The 24,907-nt window shown below is 40.5% G+C and overlaps 1 protein-coding gene across 4 annotated transcripts in view; it reads right to left on the reverse strand.

The window, feature by feature from the left end:
* The window catches only part of LOC116716835 (furin-like protease kpc-1), a 228,998-nt gene that overhangs the window by 75,623 nt on the left and 128,468 nt on the right, over positions 1–24,907 (reverse strand). For all 4 annotated transcript variants that reach the window (XM_032557721.1, XM_032557717.1, XM_032557720.1 and 1 more), the window contains one exon: positions 11,910–12,023. In XM_032557721.1, coding sequence (XP_032413612.1) covers positions 11,910–12,023 — 114 coding nt within the window. The remainder of the gene's footprint in view (positions 1–11,909; positions 12,024–24,907) is intronic.

The raw sequence follows: 24,907 nt of genomic DNA on the forward strand, positions 1-24,907 counted from the left end.
TCCCCAGCTCTGTGTTTGTCTTTCTAGAGGGAGCCGACTGACCCTTGACCCCGGGCTAATGAGAGCGATAACGAGGATTAAAAGGGGGTTACTGGAAGGTGTCTGAGAGTGGGGTTTAAACAATTACACTGGGCTGCCAACATGCTTTTCTTCATGACTCAGGAAATTACAGTCTCCCTCTCCTTTCTCCCCCACACACTCTTTCAGTCTGCACACAAAAGAAAGGGCTTATGGAAAATAATAAATTATCTCGGGGCCACGTTAACTTGGATGTAAATCGCCGGGCAATTATGTTTTAATAGCCCTTTAAGAGAATGAGTAATTGGGTTGACAGAGCTGGGGTTGATCAGGCTCACCCATCTCCCTTCCTTTGTGGCCACTGGGGAAGAGCAGTGGGTCTGCAAGTCGGTCAGCCTCCAGACAGGAAGTTGGGTTAGTTAACCCGTCAGACAACGTGATAGTGATATCGCACTATCTGGATGTGCCTCCTTATTCAACAACTATGCCAGTCTTAATGAGGACTAATAGAGATGTTTTAGGAGAAGAGGATCCGGAAACTTTGACTGGAACATCGAGGTAGACCGGCTGAAAGATGAGGAAACCCTCAAAGAAAAACTAATGATTCAAATGGATGAGATCGATGAAGAGGATGAGTGATGAAGGAATCGGGGTTGAAGAATGAAGTGCATATGGTAGAGGGAAGTAATAATGTAACAATAAGTTACATCCTTACTTGGGTTGGTTGAGACTAAATTTATCCATTTCTCTGGTAGATTTATTAGGTTTATTTACGTTTTACATGTTTCTTCTGATTGGCAGTAATAGTATCAATCTGCTGTGAGCAGTTATTCAGCAGAAGGAGAAGAGGCGACGTCACACTGTGTGTTATTGTAAAGTTGGGCTGTGCCATTTTTTTAAAGCAAAGACTAAATGATGAAATGTTGCTTTAGACCAGTTTGAATTAGTGATCCGCTCAACTAGTATAACATAAATAAAGTATTTCAGAAAAAAGACTTTTTCCCAGTATTACAGAAGGTTTGATTGAGAAGGTTATGAATGATCTTTGACAAGCTATTTTAAATTTAAATGTTTTTAAAAGGTGTACAAACTTTTTGGCTGAATGAAAAATACATTAAAATTTTTCTTTTTCCCCGTAGTATAAACAATTTTGAGATGAACGGCATTTCAGGGGTGAAAGAGAGGAAGCGAGATATGGAGGCAGGAACAAGGGATGAAAAATGTATGGATAAAGAATGAGAGATGGAGGAGTAATGGATGAAGGGTGAGAGAGTTGGGGAAGAAGCAGTTAGGGAGGTAAGGTCGGGGAAGTTGAGATAAGGGACGAGGTGGGTAGAGATGAAAGTTAAAGAAGAAATGTAGGATTTCGGCCTGAGGGATGAAGAAATTATGGATGGGATGAAGGATGCAGAGATAATGGATGAGAAGAAGTTATGGATGAGGGATGACAGATTTAGAGACAAGAGTTCTTGGGAAAGACGAAGGGTAAAAGAAGTAGAGGTGAAAGCTAAAGGAAGGAAGGAAGAAGGAGTAAAATGTGAGCGACAAAGGGAAGGAGGGGCGAAGAAGGTGCTGAACAGAGGATGAGGTGAGCAGACTGCTGGTAACTAGAGGTCTGATTGAGGCATGGCCCTGTTAAAAAACTAATTAGACAGAAGCTGCGTTTCCATTGACCATATAATTGTGCAATTTGACATTTAGAACATAAATTCACTTAATGGAAACACAGCGATTTCGATTAAACTCTCATTTTTTGATGAAAAGGTCTGGATGAGGTGGTTTTTCAGCTGTATTGAAATTGATTTATTTCACATAAAAATGCTATGGAAACACTTGTTTGTTTTTCTTGCATCATGCGAGTCATGTGATCAACAACCGGATGTTACTACTGGCTCAAACCACAAAGAGGAAGACGACAGGAAGTAGTTGGAGGATGTTCTTCCACGACAAGCTTATTTGGGTGTGATTTTAATTGTGTTTCTTAACAGAATTGTGAAACAGCATTTTTTTCGACATTAGCAAAATATCGACTAAGTTTTGCGTACATTTGTAATGAGAAAACGCAGCTATGGACCTGATAGCTAGCAAGGACGTTTTTCCTCAACTGCTCTGGAAAACTATTAGTTGCTTTTGGTAGAAGGTATTCAGTCTCCAGGAATCACCACAAAACTCCGGAGTAAAAATGCTGGCTTGATTCCACGAAGTGAAGCAGAAAACTATTTCAGTCGGCGCCTCAGCGGACCCATCCACATTCCCAGGCAGGTGAAAAGAGCCCCGACCTTCTCCTGACCTCTATCCCAGCCAGTGACCTATGGATGGTCAGCATGTGTCCTGATTTCCACCCACTGAGGGGAAGAGAGTCAACACGATCGATGCTGGGGGAAAAAAAACAAAACAAAACAAAAAAAAAAGATCACAAGAGGCCAAACCCGGTGAGCTTAGATCCACCAAATGAGGCTAAAACAACACAACTCAGCAGGGGGTCGGCTGGAGGAGAGAGAAGAACAAGACACTAAAAAAAAAACAGGGAATACTGATAGAGATCTGATACAAGGCCGAGTCTGGCACAGAAAGAGGAAATAATCAAAATGCTCGGCAGGACGTTGCACCTTTCAACAATCAGCAAGCAAATGGAGGGATAAACCTGTGTTTATCTCCACGTTCTTTCATCCCAGGAGGAAGACCAGCGCAGTAAGAAATTGATCAGATGAGCAGCTGCTCGGGTTGGCAACAGTCACCGGATAGATCTGAAACCCCGTTTTTTTTTTTTATCTCATCTCTATTACAGTCCGCACTGTAAAGACATTTAAAGGCACGTTACGCGGCAAAAAGGAGAGAAATAGAGGTTTATGCAAATGCGGGCTAATGCTCCTCTGATCTTCACCCCATTAGCGTTCCATTTTAGACCCGCGTCTGATCGCTGCGGCGGCGGAAAGTGTGCGGCAAAGACAATTTGTAAGATGCATCTCTACAAAACAAAACAAAAAAGAAAAGTGATCCTCTTTGAGGAGGATGACTGCTTTAAGCAACTTTATGTCACAGTGACTGCCATTTGCCGAAGTTTCGGAGGAAATAAGTTGCACAGCCCTTCGACCTGTCCACATCTCATCACAATGTCACCACTCACTTCAGTGTTTCCTATCATTATTCTTCACAAATGTTCTCAAGCTTAAGGCCATACTTTGATTAGGCCACTCCAAAACCTTAACTTTATTTAACCTAGCTAGTTTCTCTGTTTATTTTTTTCAGAAATCTGGAGTTGTTTTTTCTAGACAAACACGCCTGTGTTGTTATTGAGATCTTTTAGCCTACTTCATGTTGTCAGAAAGGTTCTCTGGAAGTGATTTCTTCATTCTTCAAGTACTTTACCAAAATATATAGTTATTTGCAATCCTTTTATGATTTAGCAAGAGGGCGAGATTACTTTTTATCATGGATGCAGGTTGGTTTGGGTAGTTTGTACCTCTCAGGAAATTAACTCCTAATCTGAAAACTGGATTTTGTTATTACTTTGTCTTTGTTTGATGACGTAAGATTAAAGGAGAACTGAAAGGCTGTACCATAGTATCATCTTGTAGCACACTCAAGAAACTATGTTACCTTCAGTTGTCATAAAAGTGCTACATATGTGAAATATGACTTAAAAGAAATCTTACTTCCTAATCGAATGCCTTGAACTTGGGCCTCTATCTCTTTAAAAAGTCCTGGAACTCCGCTGTTCAGGAAGTCACCAGAACTTCGCCCCGCAAAACTGTTTCCCTCTGGCATTTATTGACAGATGCTAACGATGCTAAAAACAAGTTATTTAAGTTTTAGATCAAATAAATGGGTCCCTAACATAATATGCAGGGAATATCAGTGCTCTGAGATTTGATTTCAGTTCTCCTTGAAGAGAAAAAACAAACAGTCATACCCGAAAGAAATCTGTTCGGGGAAAATTCTTCTTCACCAAACTGCAACTGTACTGTATGACTTGGTTTTAGTGCAGCTGTCTGTGTTTTTCTTTTCTTTTTGTCAAAGAGAGTCAGTATGTTGATGTCTATTTTTCTTTCTCCTCTCCTCTGCTCATGGCAGCTCTTTTATTCCCGGAGTGCTCCGTCACCCGTGTCGCCGGGGGGACAAGGAGAACGCGACGTTTTTCCCTAGATCAAAAATTTACGAGCAATTAAAAGACGGCCGATGCCCAGCATCCATCAGCCCAGTGCGCCGCTACTCGGCTGCGTGAGGGGAAGGGGTGCGGCGGGGAGGGAAGCGGGGAGTCGCAGTAAACCACAGGCTATATACTTTTATATCTGTTATCCCTCCGAAGAGGGAAGGTTATGGCAAAATGATGTTTTACTGTTCCTGGTTTCCGGCCCGATGTGGATGTCATTCACGGAGCGCACTCGGTGGGGGGGTCGGGCGGGCGCTGATGGAGAAATACGAGCATGAAAGTGAGTGTTTTGTTAAAGTTGGAAGAGTTAATAATGCGCGCCGCGGGCCTCGCAAACAAAAAGAATAACAGTATCTGTTGATCTGGTTCATCAGTTACTGAGAGAAGAGTGACCTAATTACTGTGTTGTTTATTACAGCACAGCTCTGATTTATGTTCCTCTGTGCTGTTGACTTCAACACTGAATCGTCCTCTTCAATAATTGCAGCAAGAGGATTTATTTTAATACATATATATAAATATATATATTTGAACACACAGACAGACAGATCCAGAGCAACACACACAACCACACGCACACACACACGCACACACACACAAAAATCGCAGAAACTCTCATACATCAAGTCACTCCTTCACTTTTCCTGGCTGCTCGCGACAGCCCCCAGACTCATTTGCATCCTTAATTGTGTTGTAATGTACTTTTAATTTGAAAATGGAGGCAATTAATTATTTTGATATGGAACAAAATGCAGCAAATGTAAACATTCTAATAGTCCTTTGTGAGCTTAGTATCATTTTTCAAAAGATGGATTGAATCTTATCTCATTTTTTAATGCCACAGCATTAAACTGCACTCATACCCCGCACCCCCCCCAAATAAAATACCATTTCAACATCATGCATTCTGCTTGATTTTCACTTTGTTTTCTCGCCGAGGCCAGCGTCTCTTTGATCCAGTGCTCCTCCACTGTTATTTTCTATCCAAATCTCCCACAGGATAATCACTGTAGCTTCACCTATGCTATCAAAAGAGATTAAATAAAATTAAGCTTGTTTTGGTGGTTCTGCTTCTTCTCCAAGCCCCCAACACCAACCAGACTCAGCTTTTTCTTTTCTTTTTTGCTCCTGAGTTGGAGGAGCTTGGAGTAGAGATATGAATCACAGATTAATTTCTTTTCCTGTGCTGAACATGTGATCAATAGGTGTGTTCAACAAACACTGAGCGACTTTCTGCGTGGTGGGAGGGTGGGTGGGGGAGGGGGCTTAAAAAAAAACAACAAAAAAAAACTAGCACTTTCACTCCCTCAAGTTGATAAACTCACAACAGAAAGGAACAGGATGAATGTGTGTGATTTTTCCCCCCTTTCTTTCACCCTGCTCTATCACCTTTCCTCTCAGTCCTGTTCTCTCTCCAACGTTTCTTCCCGCCTGTATCTCAGCCTCTCACCCGACATCACCCCTCATCCCTCTCTCTTCCCCTCCGCCCCCGCCATCTTTTTTTTTTTTGCGACTCTCCCAAGGGACCTGGGAGCCGGCTGACATCACAGTCGGCCCCGGCGACGGCCTATAAATTGTGAGTGACAACTCTTTGGACCAATAAAGGCGCCACTATATTTCATGCACAGTAAATCTGATGGCAGATTGCTGTGGCGTGTGGCGGCTGACATGTTTATTGTCGACATGGCGACGGTAGCGTTGGGTGGAAGGGTTCGAGGGGTGAGGGTGGGGAAGTCGCTCCACGACATTGTTGAGTTTTTTGTAAAGCTTCCAGTCTATATGGAGGTCAGACAGATGGGAACGCCGGGATGCGGGCGACCAATTCCTTCCATGCGGCAAGCCTCGCAAATCCGCAAACACACACACTCACACATCATCTTTAAGGAAGGCTGCTTTTTTTTTTTTTTTCCCTGAAGCTTTCGCAAAGCCATACAGCCACTGCTTCCAGTGCAACCATCTGTCCCCAATCCGCACATGCTCGCAATGAAATGCTTAAGGTCGCAGACGCTGCGGCTCCGTGACTTTCTGATCGGAAGAGGGAATTAATGACTTCTGAACGATGACACGTCTCACCCACTGGAGTTCCTGCACTTTGAGTGAATCCAGTGACTGTGCTGCTCACCTTCAGCAGAAAACAAGTGGCCGTAAACCAAAGTGAGCTGAGAGATTAATACGCAGATGCAACGAGGAGAGTGCCGAGATCTCATGATTTTAAATTGCCCCAGTTGTCTTGTCCAAAGTACGACCTGCTGATATCGTCTCTCACTAGCAGCCAGGTCCTCACACAGTGGTCCCTCCCAGGTGCAATCAGAGCCACTCCCACCACCTCCGGGCTGCTTACAAACTGCACACAGCCAAAACCAGCTTGTCCCTTTTCCGTAAGGGTGGGATGTAAATTCTTAATAATTTAATAATTGACAGGCTTTATTGGTTAGATTACTGTAACCTTGAAGTTTCTGTATAGTTCTAAACATATAAATTGTTCTTTTATATCTTCAGAACATGTGAAAGGCTGTAGGGGTGGGCCTTTATTGTATCGTTCGTCTTTTATTCTCATACATTTCTTACCACGGTAAGAATTTTGATTAACTCTCGTCACAATAAATTCCAATTAATGTATAAAAAAAAAACCTGCATTGTTGAGATTATTTGTACTATTTTCTCCACTGTTTGTTCAATGGCAACATCAATAAATGTCAATAGATTTAAAAATATGATTAAATTCTGCAATTTAGGGGATACAAAACACATGTCTTTATGTGAGAGGTGTCCTAAAGAAGTGTATTACAAAAGGAGAATGTTTTTCAAAAGCAATATTTGTTTTTGTGGGGCTTTGATTGCTGTGTCATGCAGTCACAGAGTTACTTAAAAATAGCAACAAATAGTTATCACAATAACACCACAAAATACTGCGATAAACCTAAGTCCATATCGCCCACTCCAACTTTACTTATTTGTGGATTCCACATTTTCCATCTGTACATTGCAATGGCTTCAGATCACCAATCATGCAAACTAGATGATGACATTTAGCATCACTTAGCACCTTTTGTGACTTTTAGTAGTGCTAGTAGCTGCTTTGCTTGTTGAGCAGTTAGCAACAGGGGTTGAAGTATTGAGTTGTGTTAAAAGGGTTTGACAAAGTTGTCTTGGAGGATAGACAAACAAAAGAAATGTTTGTTTCTTTTGTTTGAAAAGAAACAAACATGGCTACTACTGTGATTAGCTAACTGTTGGTCGCTAGCCCATCCAAAGTTGGCTATTTCACAAGTCTTGAATAAGTATTTCGCTGTTTATATCTGAGAAGCTAAAATAATTAAATGGGTCACACCTGATGTGGGTAACTCTACACCAAACAGAGATTATTTTAAGCACAATTTGAGATTCGTGAAGCCTTTATGCTACTTGCTAAAACACAACAGGGAGCTTTTCTCTGGGACCAGGAGCACAAGAATTGGACAGGAATGAAAAACTACAGTACTTGGACTACTTCTTCATAAGATAAGTTAACTTCTGAACTCCAGATGGATTTCCAGCTTTTTAGTTTTTAACTCAGTCTGATTAAATTGACTGCCGTACAGAAGAGTCAAATATTAGACAGAGCGCCATTTGTGCATAAATTGTGGAAAGGTTTCCATTCTGCTTATACCTTATTATTTTTTTTATACTTACATCTTAAATCCAATAAAATCAAATTGCTTATCTTTGATATTCCTGAACTGCAGTCGCTTCGCGTTAAGACGTCTTTTCTAATGTATAGCAACAATCACACTAAGTGACCCAGCACTGATTGCACTGCAGTCAACCCATTCTCACCCATCCAATAAACAATTCCTTATAATTATCATTTAAATGGCCGCTAAAGCATGATCAGGGCATTACAAGTCCTCTGCCACGGCCCCCTAAATGGACAGATTTCAGCAGACGCTCGCTGCTGTGATCGGCATCATTATATTTTAATTAATCCATTCTTCTCACAGCAACACAGTAATTACAATCTATTTTATGACACGGCGTGCTGGGCAAGAGGAGATGGAGGGGAGAAATAAGGCATGGAGATAACATAAGGTTTGAAAAGAGGAAAGTGGGGAAAGGAAAGGAGAAGGAGAGGCGATGGCGGTCAGTTGGAGGTGAAGAAAGGGAGATAGCGGATAAAAAAATAATAATACCCAAACACCATGACGGATGACCGATGTATCATTGCCCCGGTGGACACTGCAAAAGCATTTATTCAGTGGCTCGCTCACTCTGCATACGGTGTGAGGGAGACGGTTCGCGCTGCTTCTCTAAATCCTTCCAGGTACACTGAGGCATGCTGGGAGTGTGATAACAGCATCTGAATATTACGAGATCCTCTGTAATATTGGAACATGGAACAGTCTGTTCCATGTCGTGTCATGGAACAGACTGTGGGATTAGGAGGTTCAACTGCTTTTGTTCAGATTTTTTCTTATATATTAAGCAGCTACAGAATGGAAGCCGTCGTGTGTTTCTGTGCACTTGAGGTTAGATTAAAATACAAGCCACGCCAAATAGAGACCAGATCATCTTCAAACCCTGGAATTAAAGACAAAGATTTACTTTCCTGTTTTCTTTTATCATGACTGCACGCTACTCGCCTCATTCCTACAGCAAAATACGGAAAATCATCAATTTTATACTGAACCAAAATTTTTTTTTTACTTTCTACAAAAATGCAATGTAAACAATATAATATGAACGGATGAGCTGACGTACGATCAAAAAGCTTAAGCGAAGCTGAAATCGTTCCAAGGATTAAATATAAAAGCGAAAGTGAGTGAAAGTTTTGCTCAAATCTTGATGAAGAAGATTAAATCTAAGCAGAACTAACAGCTACAACTGGTCTGTCAGATGTTCAAAAGCCTTTCCAATGCTTTCAAACTGTAGATGAGGAGAACAATACACACTTAAAGTGTGAGCAATACTTAGAAAAGCAAAACTGCTGCAGAAATCCTTCACCCCCTGTTTATTTTCCAGCGTGTTTTCTCGCATACAAACGGTTCACATGGAAACGCCATGCAAAAAGGAAACTGTGACCTGGATTCAAACCCGGAATCTTTTTTTTGCTGCAAGGCAACAGTGCAACCAACAACCACTGTGAAGTCCTGCAGAAATTTGTTAAATGATAAAAATGGTGAAAAAGTGAATTGGTTAAAGGAAAAATTAATACAATGGTGCACGTGGTTTTTAGAAGTTAAAGTCAGGTTTAATCTAGAGTTATAGTGAATTTAAATGAACGTTTTCCATAAAACAATTCTCATTTTTTATACTGAAGTCGTTAGAAGTAAACAAGCATTTCTTAAAAATACAGGAATAATTAAAACGTGATCAAGAAAACATTTTCACATTGACCACCATTATAAAATATACAGTAAAGCAATCGTTAATAGGCTCACAAATTCGAAAAATTAATAAATAAATCTTCAAAATATCCTTTATAACATTTCCCTACTGTCATGTGTAAAATTATATCCATAGAAGTAATTGCTTTGTATGACTTTGTGTGCATTTTGTCCCACTCAAAGCTAAAAAAAAAAATTATCAAAACACCATGCGGGAACCTGTGGTTTCAGACAGAAAAACTAAAAAAAAAAAAAAAGTCTGACTCCTGTGCCAAGCCAGCAATTTTCATTTAATGACTGGGCAGCATGTTTGAGTCTGGTTTCCAGTTATCAATACATCCAAGGGCAGAAGTTTGCTCAGGAGAAGCCTCTGGATGCCGGCCAATCAGAGCAGCAGCTTGGGCTGGATGGGAAGGGGGGCCGCAATGAGTCTCAAACAGAGGCTGCACAGTCGAGCACCTTTTACACAGAAAATACTGCAGATATGCTGTAATTTGAGAATATTAAATAAATGCACTACTGATGAAAACCACAGATTTCACTAAATGGATACTCCTCGTCAAAAACAGTTACGCATTAAGCGCGTCTACATAAAAAAAAAAAGCAGCTGTCATTATGTTTTTAAACAGCAGATCAGTTGAAACAGGAAGTGATGCGAAGCATTAAAGAACGGACACAGCGAGCTGCTGAATGAAGAGCCGGAGGTGACAGGATGCACACGTCCAACATCTCAGCAAGGCGACCGGCTCCGTTTGCTCTGCCCTGCTGATACACACACACACACACCCACACACACACACACACGCACCGCCGATGTGTGGAGTCCAGATCGGATCAGGGTTGCTCACAGAATAATGAGAAACGGCCTGCAGTCGACGACTGCTTCACGATCAGTTTGCTTCGCCACCTGAAGAATTCGGTGACCTTTGATCCGAAACGGGGTTATCTGGTTTTTATCAAACACAGCAAGCAGTGCTGTAAAGTAGCGTTGAGAATGCATTTAGACATCATGTTGAGATGATCACAGTAATTTTAGTATCTATTCCCCACTGCATGCAACTTCCTACATGTTCTCTGCAGATGCATTTTACAGAACATAGAATTGTGCAAAGTGAAATTACGAACAGAAATTTGCTTAATAAAAACACACAAATTTTGGACATTTTGATACGTTTTTGAGGTAAGATGAGGTTGTTTTTCAGCTGTATGAAAATACATGCATTTCGCAAAACTGTGACGGAAAAACTTTTTCCGCATCACACGAATCACATGACCAACATCCATTACTGCTGCCGAAAACGATGAAGAACACGACAGGAAGAGTTTGGAGGATGACGGAGTGACATGCTTTCCAATGACTTGTCGTTTTTAATGAGTAATCTTGTTTGATTTTAATTGCGTTTCTTTTTTAACAGAAACACCAAAATTGCTAAATTGTGTTTTTTTGATATTAGCGGAATGATGCCTTTACCAATAGCCAAGAATCTGAAGATATTCCAAAGAACTTAAACATTGACAGTTCACCAGCAGCAATGCAAATAATGAGTGATCTCTGACATTATTTTTAGAGCACTCCATGCATAAATTCTAACTTTTTATTTAGTTTAACTGAATTAGGCTGCTAACCTCACTGGCTAAAATTTGCTTTTGTAAGTATCACGATGGATGTTTTCTAAATCACCAAACAAATAGAAAAACTACATTAGCTGAACGTTAACTGTAATTACTAACTTGAGGAATGGAAAAGGACAGACCAGGACAATTTGTGGAGAATTTGTGGATCATGACTGGTAAAAGAAAAGAGGCACAAGCGTTGCGGGCTATGTAAAATAAAATATTTTATAACACAATAAACACGAGAAACTACTGTACGTTTCGTCAATGTGTGCGTACTATGTTGTGTCAAAAATCTATTTGTAATTACACTGCACTCTCCTAAATCGCAACTGAATCAAACGGTCATGTGCCTAAAGATTTCCATGCCTACTTATTGATGCATAAAATGCAAAAAAAACATCAAAAAAAAAAACAAGGGAGAAAACAAAATGGTAAACCCTGATGGTATCCGCTTTGGGAAAGTTTTCCCACAACTTGAAGCTTTTCATTTTCCAAACCAAACCAAAGTGTTGCGTAGATGTCAAGTGGAAGATAAATGCTACACAATATTAACATTCTTCTTACGAATAAGAATCTAAAAAGTGTGACGTGCATTTTTATTGTGCCCCTCCACACTCTGGCACCCCTAAATAAAACTGAGTGCAACCAGTCAGATTTAGAAGTCTAATTAGTAGGTAGAGCCCACATGTGTGCGATTTAATGTCAGCACAGATAAAGCTGGATAACTCCTAGTTGTGTGTGTGGTGTTATTACAATACCTGTGGTGAACATGGTATCCTGCTGCATTGATGGTCCAGCCCGGCTCTTCGGGATCGGGGATCTTTGCCGTCATGGCGATCAGATGCTGAACATCCCTCCACGTCATCAACGGACTAATGCAAGGAGACATAGCAAGAGGAAAACATTAAACATGTTGGTTTCTCTACACCAGAATTGCACAAAGGGAAACACTTCAACTCCGTGTGATTCCGTGATGGGGAATTTTACAGGGAACTGCAAACAGGTTTCTGTGGATGGATGCTGAAGGACCGCTTTACAGGACTTAAAGCACAATTCATCAGGCTCACCCACAGAGCTCATACTGCATCACCACAAAGGTTTATTGACGCGTAAGCTGCTGCGAAGAGACACTACCGCACCTTTAAAAGCAGGTCCTCCATACATAAAAAAAAGGCCCTCTTTACGTTAAGCCTACATTTACGATAATGGTGTCACTAAAAGCTGTGAATCCAACAAAAAAAAAAAGAAAAAAGACAAATTTGATTCTTAACAAAAGAGTCCAGAGAGCCAAATGCAGCAAAAGTCCTCTTTTTAATCCCAGGCAGGGGAATTCTAATAGAGCCGACTCAAGTGTCATGTCAAGCAATATACTAATGGAATCCAATTAAGACCTTTAAACTGCGCAGAGAGCTGGAGGATATTAGCTCAGTTTTCTATAACAAAAGACCAAAGGGTCGTCAACGAGGTTCTTTTTTTTTTCTTTCTCCAGCGTATAAAAAGCATAAAAGAAATTGGGTTTTCTCTCCTTTATCCACTCATTATTGTTCTCTAAGAAAATGATTTGAATGGAGTGAATGAAAAGTGTTCAGCTGCCGACTCTAAGAAGCAATTTTTTATTTATTTTTTATTTCTGAGGAGAAATGCCACCGATCTCTGCCTCAACATGCGAACACAGACGCTCTTTTTTTAGCACAGTGGAGACGAGGAAGACTCTTAGAGCAGCACAACACAGTTACACCTAACTTATTCTATTATTAATGTCATAACGTTATTCAGCGTCATGTGTTCAACGCCTGTGAAGTTTGACATTTTGTCATATTTTAACCACAGATGCTTTACTCGGATCACCCAAGTAGCGCATAACTGTGAAGGGGAAGAACATGTTGTGCAAGGAATTAAAAGAAATAACTGAGACTGCAAAAAAAAAAAAAACCTATGAATTTATAGATTGAATAAACGAGTCATAAATTTGTATTCGGCTGGATTGAATCAATACTTTGGAAAACCAGGTTTTGCTGTAATTAGAACTGAACACCTTTTTGAATAGATCTACCAGCGTTTTTCCAGCCAGTGACTCAAACCTTTACCTGCTCTATCGCAGAATAGGCAGGTTGTAAACAGATTCTGTGTGAACATCAACTTTCAAGTCTTGACATCAATTCCCAGTTTGATTCAAGTCTGTACTTTGACTAGGAATCACGGTTCCTTTACATCAGGATTAAAAAGCAACGTATTTAGAGTTGCTTTTGAACCTTAATAAATGGAATATTAACCAACATATTTGAGGTGAATTGATTATTTTAATGATGGCACTTGACAAAATGTCACGTCTGTTATTGGTTTTCACAACTGTTAATGATTGACGTGTTTATGATGTTTTTACGTTTTCACAATGTTAAGCACTCTGAAATGCAGGCTTGCTAAAATGTGCTTTACAAATAAACTTGATTGACTGATTGATTGATTGATTGATAGGCTAATCTGGGACACAAATATGCTTCGATTCAGCCTGGCTGTTGCCTTACTTAATTCTCATCTCCCTTCGGTGCTTGTTATGGAATTTCTCACATTGAGCTAGATTCCTCTGGGGGAATTTCAACTGGGTCAATCAGCGAACACAAGGAAGAGTTGTGATGTCGACTGTGACGCTGTTTTACAATTGTGCAATTATCTGCCTGTAGTTTTAGCAATGGCAGCGGAGGAAAATAAAGCCGTTCAGTCTGTGTTGGCAATGCTTCCAAATATCACTTCATTGCTGGAAAAGATGTCTTTCTGCTCAGCACTTCTCTCTTTGCAGTGGAGGATGGTTGTTTACAGCGCACAAATTTTTCCAGTAGGCTTCGTCGTGTAGCTCCTTTCATGGTCGAGCTGGAGCCTTACATACCAAAATCAGATCCAAATGTTTAAATCTCAACAGAGTCCATCATTTCTCACCAGTTAAAGGTAAAACCTCTCTGTACAAAGCTACAAACCTCTAGAACAGAGGTTTGTAGCTTTGGTTTTAGCTACAAAGCAAAGCTAGCTTGGTTCGTACCAAGCTAGTTTGATCTACAGCACTGCGTTGTAGCTCTGGCTGCTTGTTTAAGGTTATTGTTCTGAGGAAAGGTCAACTTTCAACACAGAATCAGCTCTCTTGCAGCCTTTTCCACCAGGCTTGTTCAGTATTAAGTACTATCAATCTTCCCATTAGCCTGTTTCCCGTCTCTGAAGGGGGGAAAAAAATCATCCCACAACATGATTCAAGCTGGGAATCAAAATCATTTTTGCAGTAAGAATAAAAAACAAAACCAATGTACCATTTTTCCCCATTTCATCCCAAAAAGTCCCAATGAAATACACATAAAGTATGTGAGAAAATGTGGAAAAGTTGAAGGGGTAGGAATGATTTTTAAAGCCAGAAAGTTACATACACAACTTCCTCTACACATGCGCTCGTTCACAGTTTTTGCTCAGTGGCAAAACTTTCTAATCAAATGTGAAGAAAAGACCTTGTCGAAAGAACAAAATAACAAGTACCCTCTTCATTATTCTGTTAGACATTGCAGAAAGTACCAGACACAGACATAAACACGGAGATTCCATTCACGTATTTGGAGAAAGGAAAAAAAAAAAACGAAGCAGAACAAAAGTGAGGAGAGAAGCTTTCATTAGGAGAATAAAGCAAAACCCCAGCAAGAAGCAAAGAACAGGCAACTAAAACAACATGATAGGAATAATACCAGTAACACTAATAATAGATGGATGGAACGAAACAAAACACAAAGCACAAACAATTATTTTAAGCTTTGATTTCAAAGGGATCGTAGAGTGTGCGTGCATATGAGGGGGAATAAGCTTTGTACTTTTGAACCGTTGCTGCTCGCCGCGCGAGCACGTAGCCGCGCGTGTTGTATATTGGCGGCAAGCAGCGTGATTCTGTTGTGTGCACTCCCCCACCTCTATCGTAAGCAGCACCACCACCATCACACCCTGTGGTGGAATCAGAGAAAGCCCCGCGGCCCCGGCTGGTTTGCATAAAGCAAACAAAATTAAATTTGCTTTGCTAAATCAAAGCATGTATGGTATTCCGAGCCGCTCTCTCTGGGACAAATTACTTCAAACGGCCTCCTTTGTACCATAACAGAATTAGAAAAATAAAAAATAAAAAATCAGCCCAATCAGTGGCACTCCAAAACCCTCGACTCAGGAATTAATTATTGAACCGAGGGCTTTTCTCTCTCTCCTGGCAGTCAGTGACACAGATCTATTTATTTTGGAGAAGTCGTTTTGCTCTTAAAAGCACACTGTTGGCTGAGAACGGAGCTATCCGACTCGCTCGCTCAGAGTTCTCTCTCCTGTTTGCAGCACAACCCCTGAAGGGACATGTGAATAGGTTCAGACCGCAAAATTAATCTGAAAACTCCACAACCCGCATTTACCGGAGTGCTGGTTAAACAGAAGAGTTACTTATGCTGTAATGGACTCTGGTTGAACTGAACCATTAGCGGAGTTTTTCTTTTCTTTTCTTTTTACAAAAGGTCCTCATTTGACAAAAAACACTGGAGTGAGACTAAAGGATTTATGGCTTTAATTATTTACTGCCGTTGATGTGACTCGAGAACTCAACTTTGATTACTTGTGGCATCTTATTTGAATATGAAAACACTTATAAAAAAAAAACTGATGCTGTGTTTGTGTAGAAACATTTCTGTCTTTTTAAAGAAAAGTCATTCACAATTTACAGCGCTGGGGAAAAGTATTTTCCTTCTCAAAGATTTTTTCTTCGTTCTGCTTTCTGGCCGTGTTTAAATGTCTCAGATCAAATTGCAATGTCAAGAAAAGAATACAAGACATCGAATGGGAAATAAAAGTATCCAAACCAACCTAAGCCAACGTGAAAAAGTAATCATCCCCTAAACCCAATAACTGCTTGTGCCCCTGTCGGCAGCAGAAACTAACATAAGCATTTGTAATAACTGGCAACGAGTCTTATCCATTAATAAGAGGGAGATTTGATGAAATATGAAGTCCTGTCATGATTTGACTCACTACAATCTTGAAAACTTAATGTATGCTGGTGATCAGTGGGGTGGAAATCACAGTGTTCTGCTGGGTAATGACCAGGTGTGTTACTTTGTTGTTGTTGTTTTTTAAATTGTGATATAAACAAATGAAATACAGGTGTTAGGACTAGGATTAGGATAAGGTGAACAGAAATACAGCAAAAATATGCAAAGAGAGAAAAGAGTCCACTGTAATCCTTTGGATATTTGTAGTACAGAGTGTGCTTTTGTTTGGAAATCACAGTGTGCTGCTGGGTAATGACCGGGTGTGTTACTTTGTTTGTAATGTCACTGGTTTGTTCCCCAAATTGACCGCCCCCAATCAGTCATCCACAGTGCCGCATTTGGCTCTCATTGACCTTAACGTGCTACGGAAATTGTGTGATTTTCTTTGCAGAGAGCTGAACCTCGACACCAGGCCCAGGGCGAACTATTTCCACAGAGCGCAGTGCGAAGTGATTGCGCAGACATTTGTTTGTTGCCGTGTTTTATGCAAATATGCACTCGCACAGCAACGTTGATATTTCTCTTGAACTACTCCGCTTCCGCTATCTGTCGTCACCAATGCAGTGAGTCATTGTCATTATCTTTGCTTGCATGGTAGCTGGGGGTTGGGGAGGCCATCATTGGGGGAGAGGCAAGAGACATCCTGGACCGGTCGCCAGTCCATCACGGACCAGCTTCACATTCAGTGTTTAGAATTGCAAATGTAAAGCAAGCAAAGTGTCTGTTTGACGCAGCGTTGGGTGCAATTATGTCACCATTGAGTCCTTGCTGCTGTATTTGAATCAAGGCTATACTGAAGTGGTGGCAGTAACGCACATGGGGGTTCACATGATGCTTGACACCTGCAGTGAAATTTGTTGACACGTCTAAAAAAAAATTATGTCAGGAGTTTAAATTGTGTATGCTACAATGTCAAATGCGTAGAAAGGCACTGTTAGATATGTTCTTATTACTGTTAATACTATAGAATAGGAAGGGTGATACACAACAACATGATGATGGCGTTAGAAAAATCCAATGGCCAGAAGAAAGTTTGCCGAGAGAACACAGACAAAGACCATTAAATCTGGAATTATGTTTTTTTGGATGATAAGAGAAACTAGAATCTGTTTCTGTCTCAACTCATTTTCATGACGTACTTCCAGGCATTAATTATTTCATTCTGTCAAAGTGCTTTAAATACCGCAAAAACACCTGCAATGGAAAACATTAAAAAAAACAAATAAACCCCCCCCAAAAAACTGAACCGCAACAGCAATGAATTAGAAGATGAAGCCGGCTGATCAATGGCTTGTAAAAATTGAAGGCAACCACCTATGAGCTTCCTGCAGACCTTTACGGCCATCTTCCCCTCGATAAGGCTCACAAAGCACCACAGCAGCCGTCACAGTGAGCACACAACTGTTTACAAATCCCCAGTTAACAGGATCAGGCCTCATTGACTGGGCCACTCCGATGTGTCTGATGTAATCTATTAGCCGTATGATAGTCAGTGTCTCAGTCAAATCGATAAACCTGGGCCTCCATATTGCTCCACTGTGAACTGTTACTCCACTTTAGCTCTGTTGAAAAATGCAGCACTACAATGAAGGCGTCTGTGTGTGTGTGTGAGTGCGCGCGCGCAATACCGTATTACTACAAATTGTGTGCATATAATGCATGTGCATTCGATTTTTTATGCATTAGGAATAAAAACATATTTAAAATGGCTGTTAAATCTTCAGATAATAAATAAATTTGGCAATTGTGCACATGTCCGTGTGTTGAGTAACTCAGTTGACATGTGTAATAACTACGCACCCAGTCTAGTCACTTGTATTACTGTACAGTGAAACCGGCCCAGTGCACCAAACGTGTTTATTATTGCCACTTGTCATCCATAGCACGTCTAAAAGCGCAAGTATGGGCAATGTGTGCACGCTGCGGGTTGGTGTGAGGGAGTGTGTCTGTAGCTGGTGTAACTGGGTTTCCAATTAAGTTGAACCAGAGGCTGGATCAATGCGAGTCCTCTGTGTACAGGAATGAACAGCCCCTGGGCCCTCAGAGCATGCCCACGAATAATTTATCACTCACAGTGGGCCCAGGCAGCGAAGAGGAGGAGGGAGGAGGAAGAGGACTGGCATGAGGAGAAGGAGGCAGAGAGCAGGAGGACAAAGTGTCCAGCCGAGGGGAAAAAACGTCAAATATGGACAGTGGAGAAGATGGAGGGGAGTGGTGGGGGGATGAAGGATAGGAACTAAACAGAGAGAGAGAGATCAGGGCCCAGAGGAAAACACTGTCAGCTCTCGATCATTTAGAGGCACGACTCTCCATGTTTCCCCCCCATAAACAACCACTGAAAATGAAATTCTGGTGACAGCCAAAGCCCCATTATTCTCTCCACTTTGTTCACAGTGCTGTCCATGAATGTATTCAAACCGATGTGATAATGAATGGAGCCCACATACTTGAGAAGTAAATTGGACTTATTGCCATGGTGAATGAAAGATTCACTCTGTTATCAAAGGGGAAACGTTGGATGTTTCGTGCAGAAACAGCCACGACATTTTCCCTCAAGGTGAGTGCCGAGTGACTGCTGAGCATCTCGCCTCCGTTTAAACTTGACAACGCCTTGGACTTGGGTTTAATTGTATGGATACTAACTAACATTTTGCATCAGAAAAACCTGGACCAGCACAGACTGGAATGGTGTCAAATCCATGTCCTGTGCAAAACAACCACATCGTCCACCACAACTGGCAGAATTGGTCACCGAGCAGGCAGAGTTACGATGGGTCCAGCTGAACCGTCAATACAAGCAGTAAACCTGATCCAAAGTAGGTTACAAAGAGTAAGACACACTGCAGCAAGTTAACAAGGGACTATTTAGAACACAGCATCTGATTCAGTTATGCACAAATCATAACAGTAATGCCCCGGCTGAGTTTATAGACTTTGCAGATTGGTTAATGTATATTACTCTGGATGTCTGGATTTATGACTATAATGCTGGGGTGTCACATAATAAGTTGAGGTGACACGAGAACAATGTGCGGTTTAAAGCAGCAATATGAAACTTTCACAAGAATGTGTTTTTTCCGTATTTGTTCAAACTGTCACCATGTCGCGGCAGTAGGGCATGAGGCAGATAGAAAAAAATAATAAATTGAGCTCATCCGCTTCCTCTGTGGGCTACTATTCCGGCCTGCAAAAATGCATCACTCCCGGTCAGAGACAACCAATCAGAGCCAGGAGGAGGGTCTTAGTGCTGTCAATCAACCTGCTGTATGCTGCTAAATGTGCTAATGGTGGAAAAACAACTTATGATTACAGAAAAACCCCTTAGCATAGCCACCGTCATCGGGGGCTATGGTAACTAGCATTAGCATTTGAGGCAGACTTTGTTGCGGTGACCCAGCTGTAGCTTAGCAAAGAGCAAACATAAGGGAGTGAACATGTAAGTGATTGGCAGCGCTAAGACCCTCCCCCTGGCTCTGATTGTAGTTTTAGACTGAGTGGTGTATTTCTGCAGTTAGTACTGGGAGAAAGCAGAGGAGCTTGCTTTTTTTCATAGATATTTTTTGTATAAAGGTTACATACTGCAGCTTTAACAGAAATAGAAATTCATTAAATGAAACACTTCAAGCAAAAATCAAAACAGATTTACATCAGTTTTAGCTAAAATATATATATATATATATATATATATATATATATATATATATATATATATATATATTTTGCACGCCACTATTTGCTTCATCTGGCATCCACTGTTCACTCAAAATTCTAAATCATATTAAAGCTACATTTATATTGAGATTAATTTACACTAATGGGTACTGTTGATCAATTAGCTGACTTCAGAAGAAAATTTTGCGCACTGGGTTTTGCTAAGACTAAGTTAGTAAAGGGGCCTGAAAATTGAAAATTACGTTTAGATTTTTAGCTTTTGAAGTCATGCGTTCCTTGTGTTGTTGGTCTTTTACATCAAATCCCCAAACTACAATTTGAAAATATCTATGTTTTTTTTTTTGCAAGACTCTGCATTGCTGAGCAAAGCCACGAGCACACAGGCATCAGATGCTGTCCGACTCAGCGTCTCTACCCCCGGCGAGTGTCACAGTCCCCAGTTTGTCTCGATCAATCTCCCAGTAGCAAGGCATGGACAGGCAACATGCTCCATGTGGTTCTGTAATCTCCTCTTAATGTGCTGCACTCTAAGCCTAAATGAACCCACTTGGAGTGACTGTGAGCAGACTGAGATTCCTCCCATGTTATCTGAACAAGTGTTACTAATGGCTCCATCAATTAAGCGAAGTCCAATAACTGCATGCCTGCAGTCTCCTTTAAACACACTACACCAATTTAGCCCTGATTTCTCTCGTTAATGAGCGCACGTGCGAGCGCGCGCGGGACACATGTGTACGTTCACACGATCGTGAGACCACAGGCCGTCTGGATCTGTACGTGTGTGTCTGTTGGTATAGCTCGGCGTGTGAGCGCGGCTCTGCAAAAGAAGAAAATGCGTGGGCCGGCGTGTATGACTTATGAAAGTGCTTGGCGCACACCAACAGTACTGGTTCTGCTTAATCTGTTGAATGTGCATGTTTCCCTCTCTGCAAAACAAGCAGTGCTCAATTTGCATCTATATAAAGCGAGGGAAACACAAAAACAGAGCAGATAAATCTCTCAGACTGCTTAGGTCTTATGCAGAGTATGTCAAAAGCCATTGGATAAATTGTATTGCTCTTGTTTATGCATGCCTCCGCTGTGTGCCTGCACGCATTATTTGAGAGCCACTCTTCCTGATGTGGCTGAAGAAATTTGGCTCCTTATGGTTAACGGTTTTACATACAAAGAGTCTTTGGATGTACCTTAACTCTGGTAACAAATAGAACGGGCCGGGCATCCGAAGGGATTCATTCCGAGCCCGATTAAAGGTGTTTTCATGCAGATTCATGCACGGGTTGTTGGTCGGCATGTTGGAATTGTAAAGGTTTATGGAGCAGGTGAAAGCATCCGATTGAAGAAAAACTGTTATGGAGATCGTTCTTTCTTTACTACAATAAACATCAAACATAAAAAGGATCAAATTGTACCAGTGTTTCAATTCACATTTTCAGAGGTGTGGAGTAAAACTATTAAAAAGTCCTTTAAATAATCTACTTTAGCTACTGAAAGATGGTAGTCCACATGAAGCTGGATATCTTGAAAAACAAGTACTTTTTTATTTTTATTTTGGCCTTTCATCCACATGTGAGCACTTTAATACCACTAAAAAAAATATTTATACAAACTCAGACCAAAGTGGAGATTCTAAAAAGCTCTATTTTTTTTTTTTTTGCGTGTGTACATGGGCAAACACAGATTTAGAGTCCTGTGCATTATAGTTTGTGACAAGTAATGCAACAATATACACATACTTGCTTTGACATTGTTCACAATCTACATTATCTTGTGTTTTATTATCTTTATATGCTAATACTCTATTTAAAAGTATTTCAACCAATATATCTGTCCAAACAAATTAACTTCCTGGCACCATGTTCTTAACAGGAACTCGTGGTTGTTTTGAAGCATTCTGATTGGCTGATTAGTTTTAGCTTTGTTCTAAAATAAGCAACCATCCACAGTAAAATAAATAAATAAAAACGCATACATGGAACTAAAATTTCAAACTTGATATCATTACTCAGATAAATATTCGATACCATTTTTTTGAGTTTTTTGAATGCACAGGGTCTTTTGTAGTTAATATAAAATTGCTGATTAAATACAATATGATATTTTAACCTCCTGAATTAGGGCAAAACCAATAAGTCTTATTACCCCAAGAAGACTTACTGTGTTTCTTGCATGGCAAAAAAAAAACTTTCTAACCAACTGGAAAATAAAAGTTAGCTAAATTTGAATAAAGTATACTTGAACTGATCAGCAGCAAAAAACACTTGGATTTGGTATGAACAGAAAATGTTCGAGTGGACGTAGCAGGCAATGCATTTCACCAGGGAGCCCAAATAATAGCTAAATAATTAAACGGTAGAGATCTGCAGAAGCTAAAGCATCAGGTGGAATCACAGCAAAGCCAAATGTCCAGCTGATGGACGGTTGTAGAGAAATTGAGATAGAGGCAGCCGGAGTGATAAAGTGAACGATCAGCGAATGACTGACAAACTGCAGGGGACTGATGATTTGTTTGACAGTACGGATGGAGACAAATGGAAGTGATATCAGACAAAGAGGAGTGAGAGAGGCCAGAGGAAGCAGCCAGACAACAATGACCTGACACTGTGCACCAAGGATCGGACTACGCTACGCTCACCGTGGTCAGACTGCTAGCAGAGCATCTATAGAGAATCTAAGTCAATGGAAGGAAATGTCGTTATGCTATTAGAATTCAAACATTTACCGGTGGTAACAGGAAATGTGAACTGTGAATGCTAACATTAACGTTTGGGACATCTGTGCTAGCCGCAACATTTTGAATTGAGATAGTATTTTAGGCTTGAAGGCGTACTCATTTTTATACATGAACACAACAGTAGTCTTTTTTTTTTCTTCTTCCTGCGTCCCTTCAGGGTTTTTTTAAAGCAAATATTAACCCGCAGTGGGCCAAGAGAAGCGGCTCTGTCGTCCATCGCTGTTGTTTGTCGACGTCGTTTGTGCGTCACCAGAAACACTCGAATACAAAAGTTCCGGCTCAGGACTTTGGTATGTAAAAAGAGAGAGGTATGGGGGGAAGCGATTAACTGTGTTAACATTTTTTACATTTGAAAAATTATGCAATTAATTACATGAAAGCGTTAGTGTCCTGGCCCTACTTAAAATTGAAAATTGTAGGTATGTGATTGTGAGTTTTTAACTTTTTTTTTTTTGCTTGTTTGTTTTTTGCTTTTATTTTAAATTGGGAGGCTGGCTCATATTCTCACTACTGATTCTAGACTGAAAAAATATTCTATCCGCTTATATATTCAAGAGGAGAGAAAAGTTATCAACGCACAAAAATCTATTAAATTTTCTTATAAGAAGGTGATTTACAGGTCCCTAGAAGAAATGGAATAAAAAAATAACACTAATATATGTTTTTATTTTACCTTCTTAATGATAAAAAAAAAGGTTTGATTTATGTACCTGCTAACACTCTCAGATTGATTTTTACCCACGTGGCAAAACGTTTGGACACTACTAGCTCAAGTAGTTGGTCGTGTCACACAATTTAGGTTGTTTCTGATAAATGTGGATAAGAAAAGAAACATCCAGGTCTGCTGCATGAAAGTATGACTGAATGCAAGATTGCGCGTGTTTCTGCAACATATGAGAGAAAAAGCGAGAAAGAACGAGAAACGGAATAGCCTGAAAGCCGTACGGATATATACGGAGAGAGAGAGAGAGAAAGAGAGAACTCAGACTCATAAAGACGTGAGCAGAATCCAGCTGGTTTGAGCAAGAGAGGTGATATATAGTTTAGTCAGTGGCAGCAGGTCATGACAAAGCCTTTAACAGTAATGTCTTGGGAGTCGCCTCGCCCAGGGGACCCACACTCCATTTTACAGCCAAGTAACTGAGACCGAGAACACTGCAGCATGACAGCTGGAGCAGTAAAGCTGGCCTCTAGGACAATCCATATTGTGAAGGTGGCGCAGATACCACTGATACGGCCACAAAACACCGGGCCTGAGGTCACACCAGCAGCTGCCGCATTGAGAGCAATCAGAAAAAGGCTCGGGATACGGCAGGGAGAGGGACACAGGACAAAGGAGAAGGAAGACAGAGGCGTGAATGTTGACAACACAAAAAAAAATGAATGGAAAATAAGAAATTTGAGGTTAAAAGAGGTGTGCAGGAATCAAAATAAACCCGTTTCAGAGAATTCAAAAAGCATTTATTGGAGATAAACTCGTATTATCATCATCACTGGCGTGTTTACAGCCGTGTCTGAGAAAACACAAAAGGTGTAAAAGGTTATTTAAAAAGGGAACGTATATTTTCTGTCATGTCAATGAACATCTGCAGTTTTTACAGGCTGCGAGATAGTGAGCGAGAGAGAGAGAGAGAGAGATAGAGACAGTGACACTTTTAGCACGTAGCATCAAGACTAAACATAATAAAGCAAACTTTTTTCTTTTTTTCTTTTTGAGCTTTAAGCCTGTCTGTCGTTAAACATGCTAGTTTTACAAATGTTGGCAACTTTTTGAAAATCTCAAGGCTAAAGGTTAAAATAAGGAGGCTAGCAAACTAATCAATGTACAGCAGCTAACTCGAGCAATTTAAAGCAACTTAAACTGAAATTGGGAGGGATATGGCATTATGTTAGCTGATATTGTCCCTTTGTTGACCTTCGTTAACTCAGCCTGATAGCAATTCAATTCACCAAATCACCAAGACTCGTCAGTCCTCTCTCGCTTTTTGGGTGAGATTATGGTACACTACTGCATCAAAGATGCTTCCTGGATCTTGTAAATGTTTGAACATTTTATTAAAGTTCAATGAGCCGATACGCCAGGTCACCTGTTGAGGCGGATTAACAGTCTGTGACAGGTTTGTTACCACCATTGTGAGGTTGTACGTACTTTTACAACAAGCTCCCTAGCTGCATTTCCAGCTAGGGACATTTTGAAAATAAATTTGCTCAATGGAAACATGCCAATTTTGGAAAAACTCAAGTTTTTGATTTAAAAACAAAAGTTTTGAGGTAGTTTTTGGACGTATCAAAAGTGGTTTATTTC

Source organism: Xiphophorus hellerii, chromosome 3, assembly GCF_003331165.1.
Source record: "Xiphophorus hellerii strain 12219 chromosome 3, Xiphophorus_hellerii-4.1, whole genome shotgun sequence".
NCBI classification, from domain to species: domain Eukaryota; kingdom Metazoa; phylum Chordata; class Actinopteri; order Cyprinodontiformes; family Poeciliidae; genus Xiphophorus; species Xiphophorus hellerii.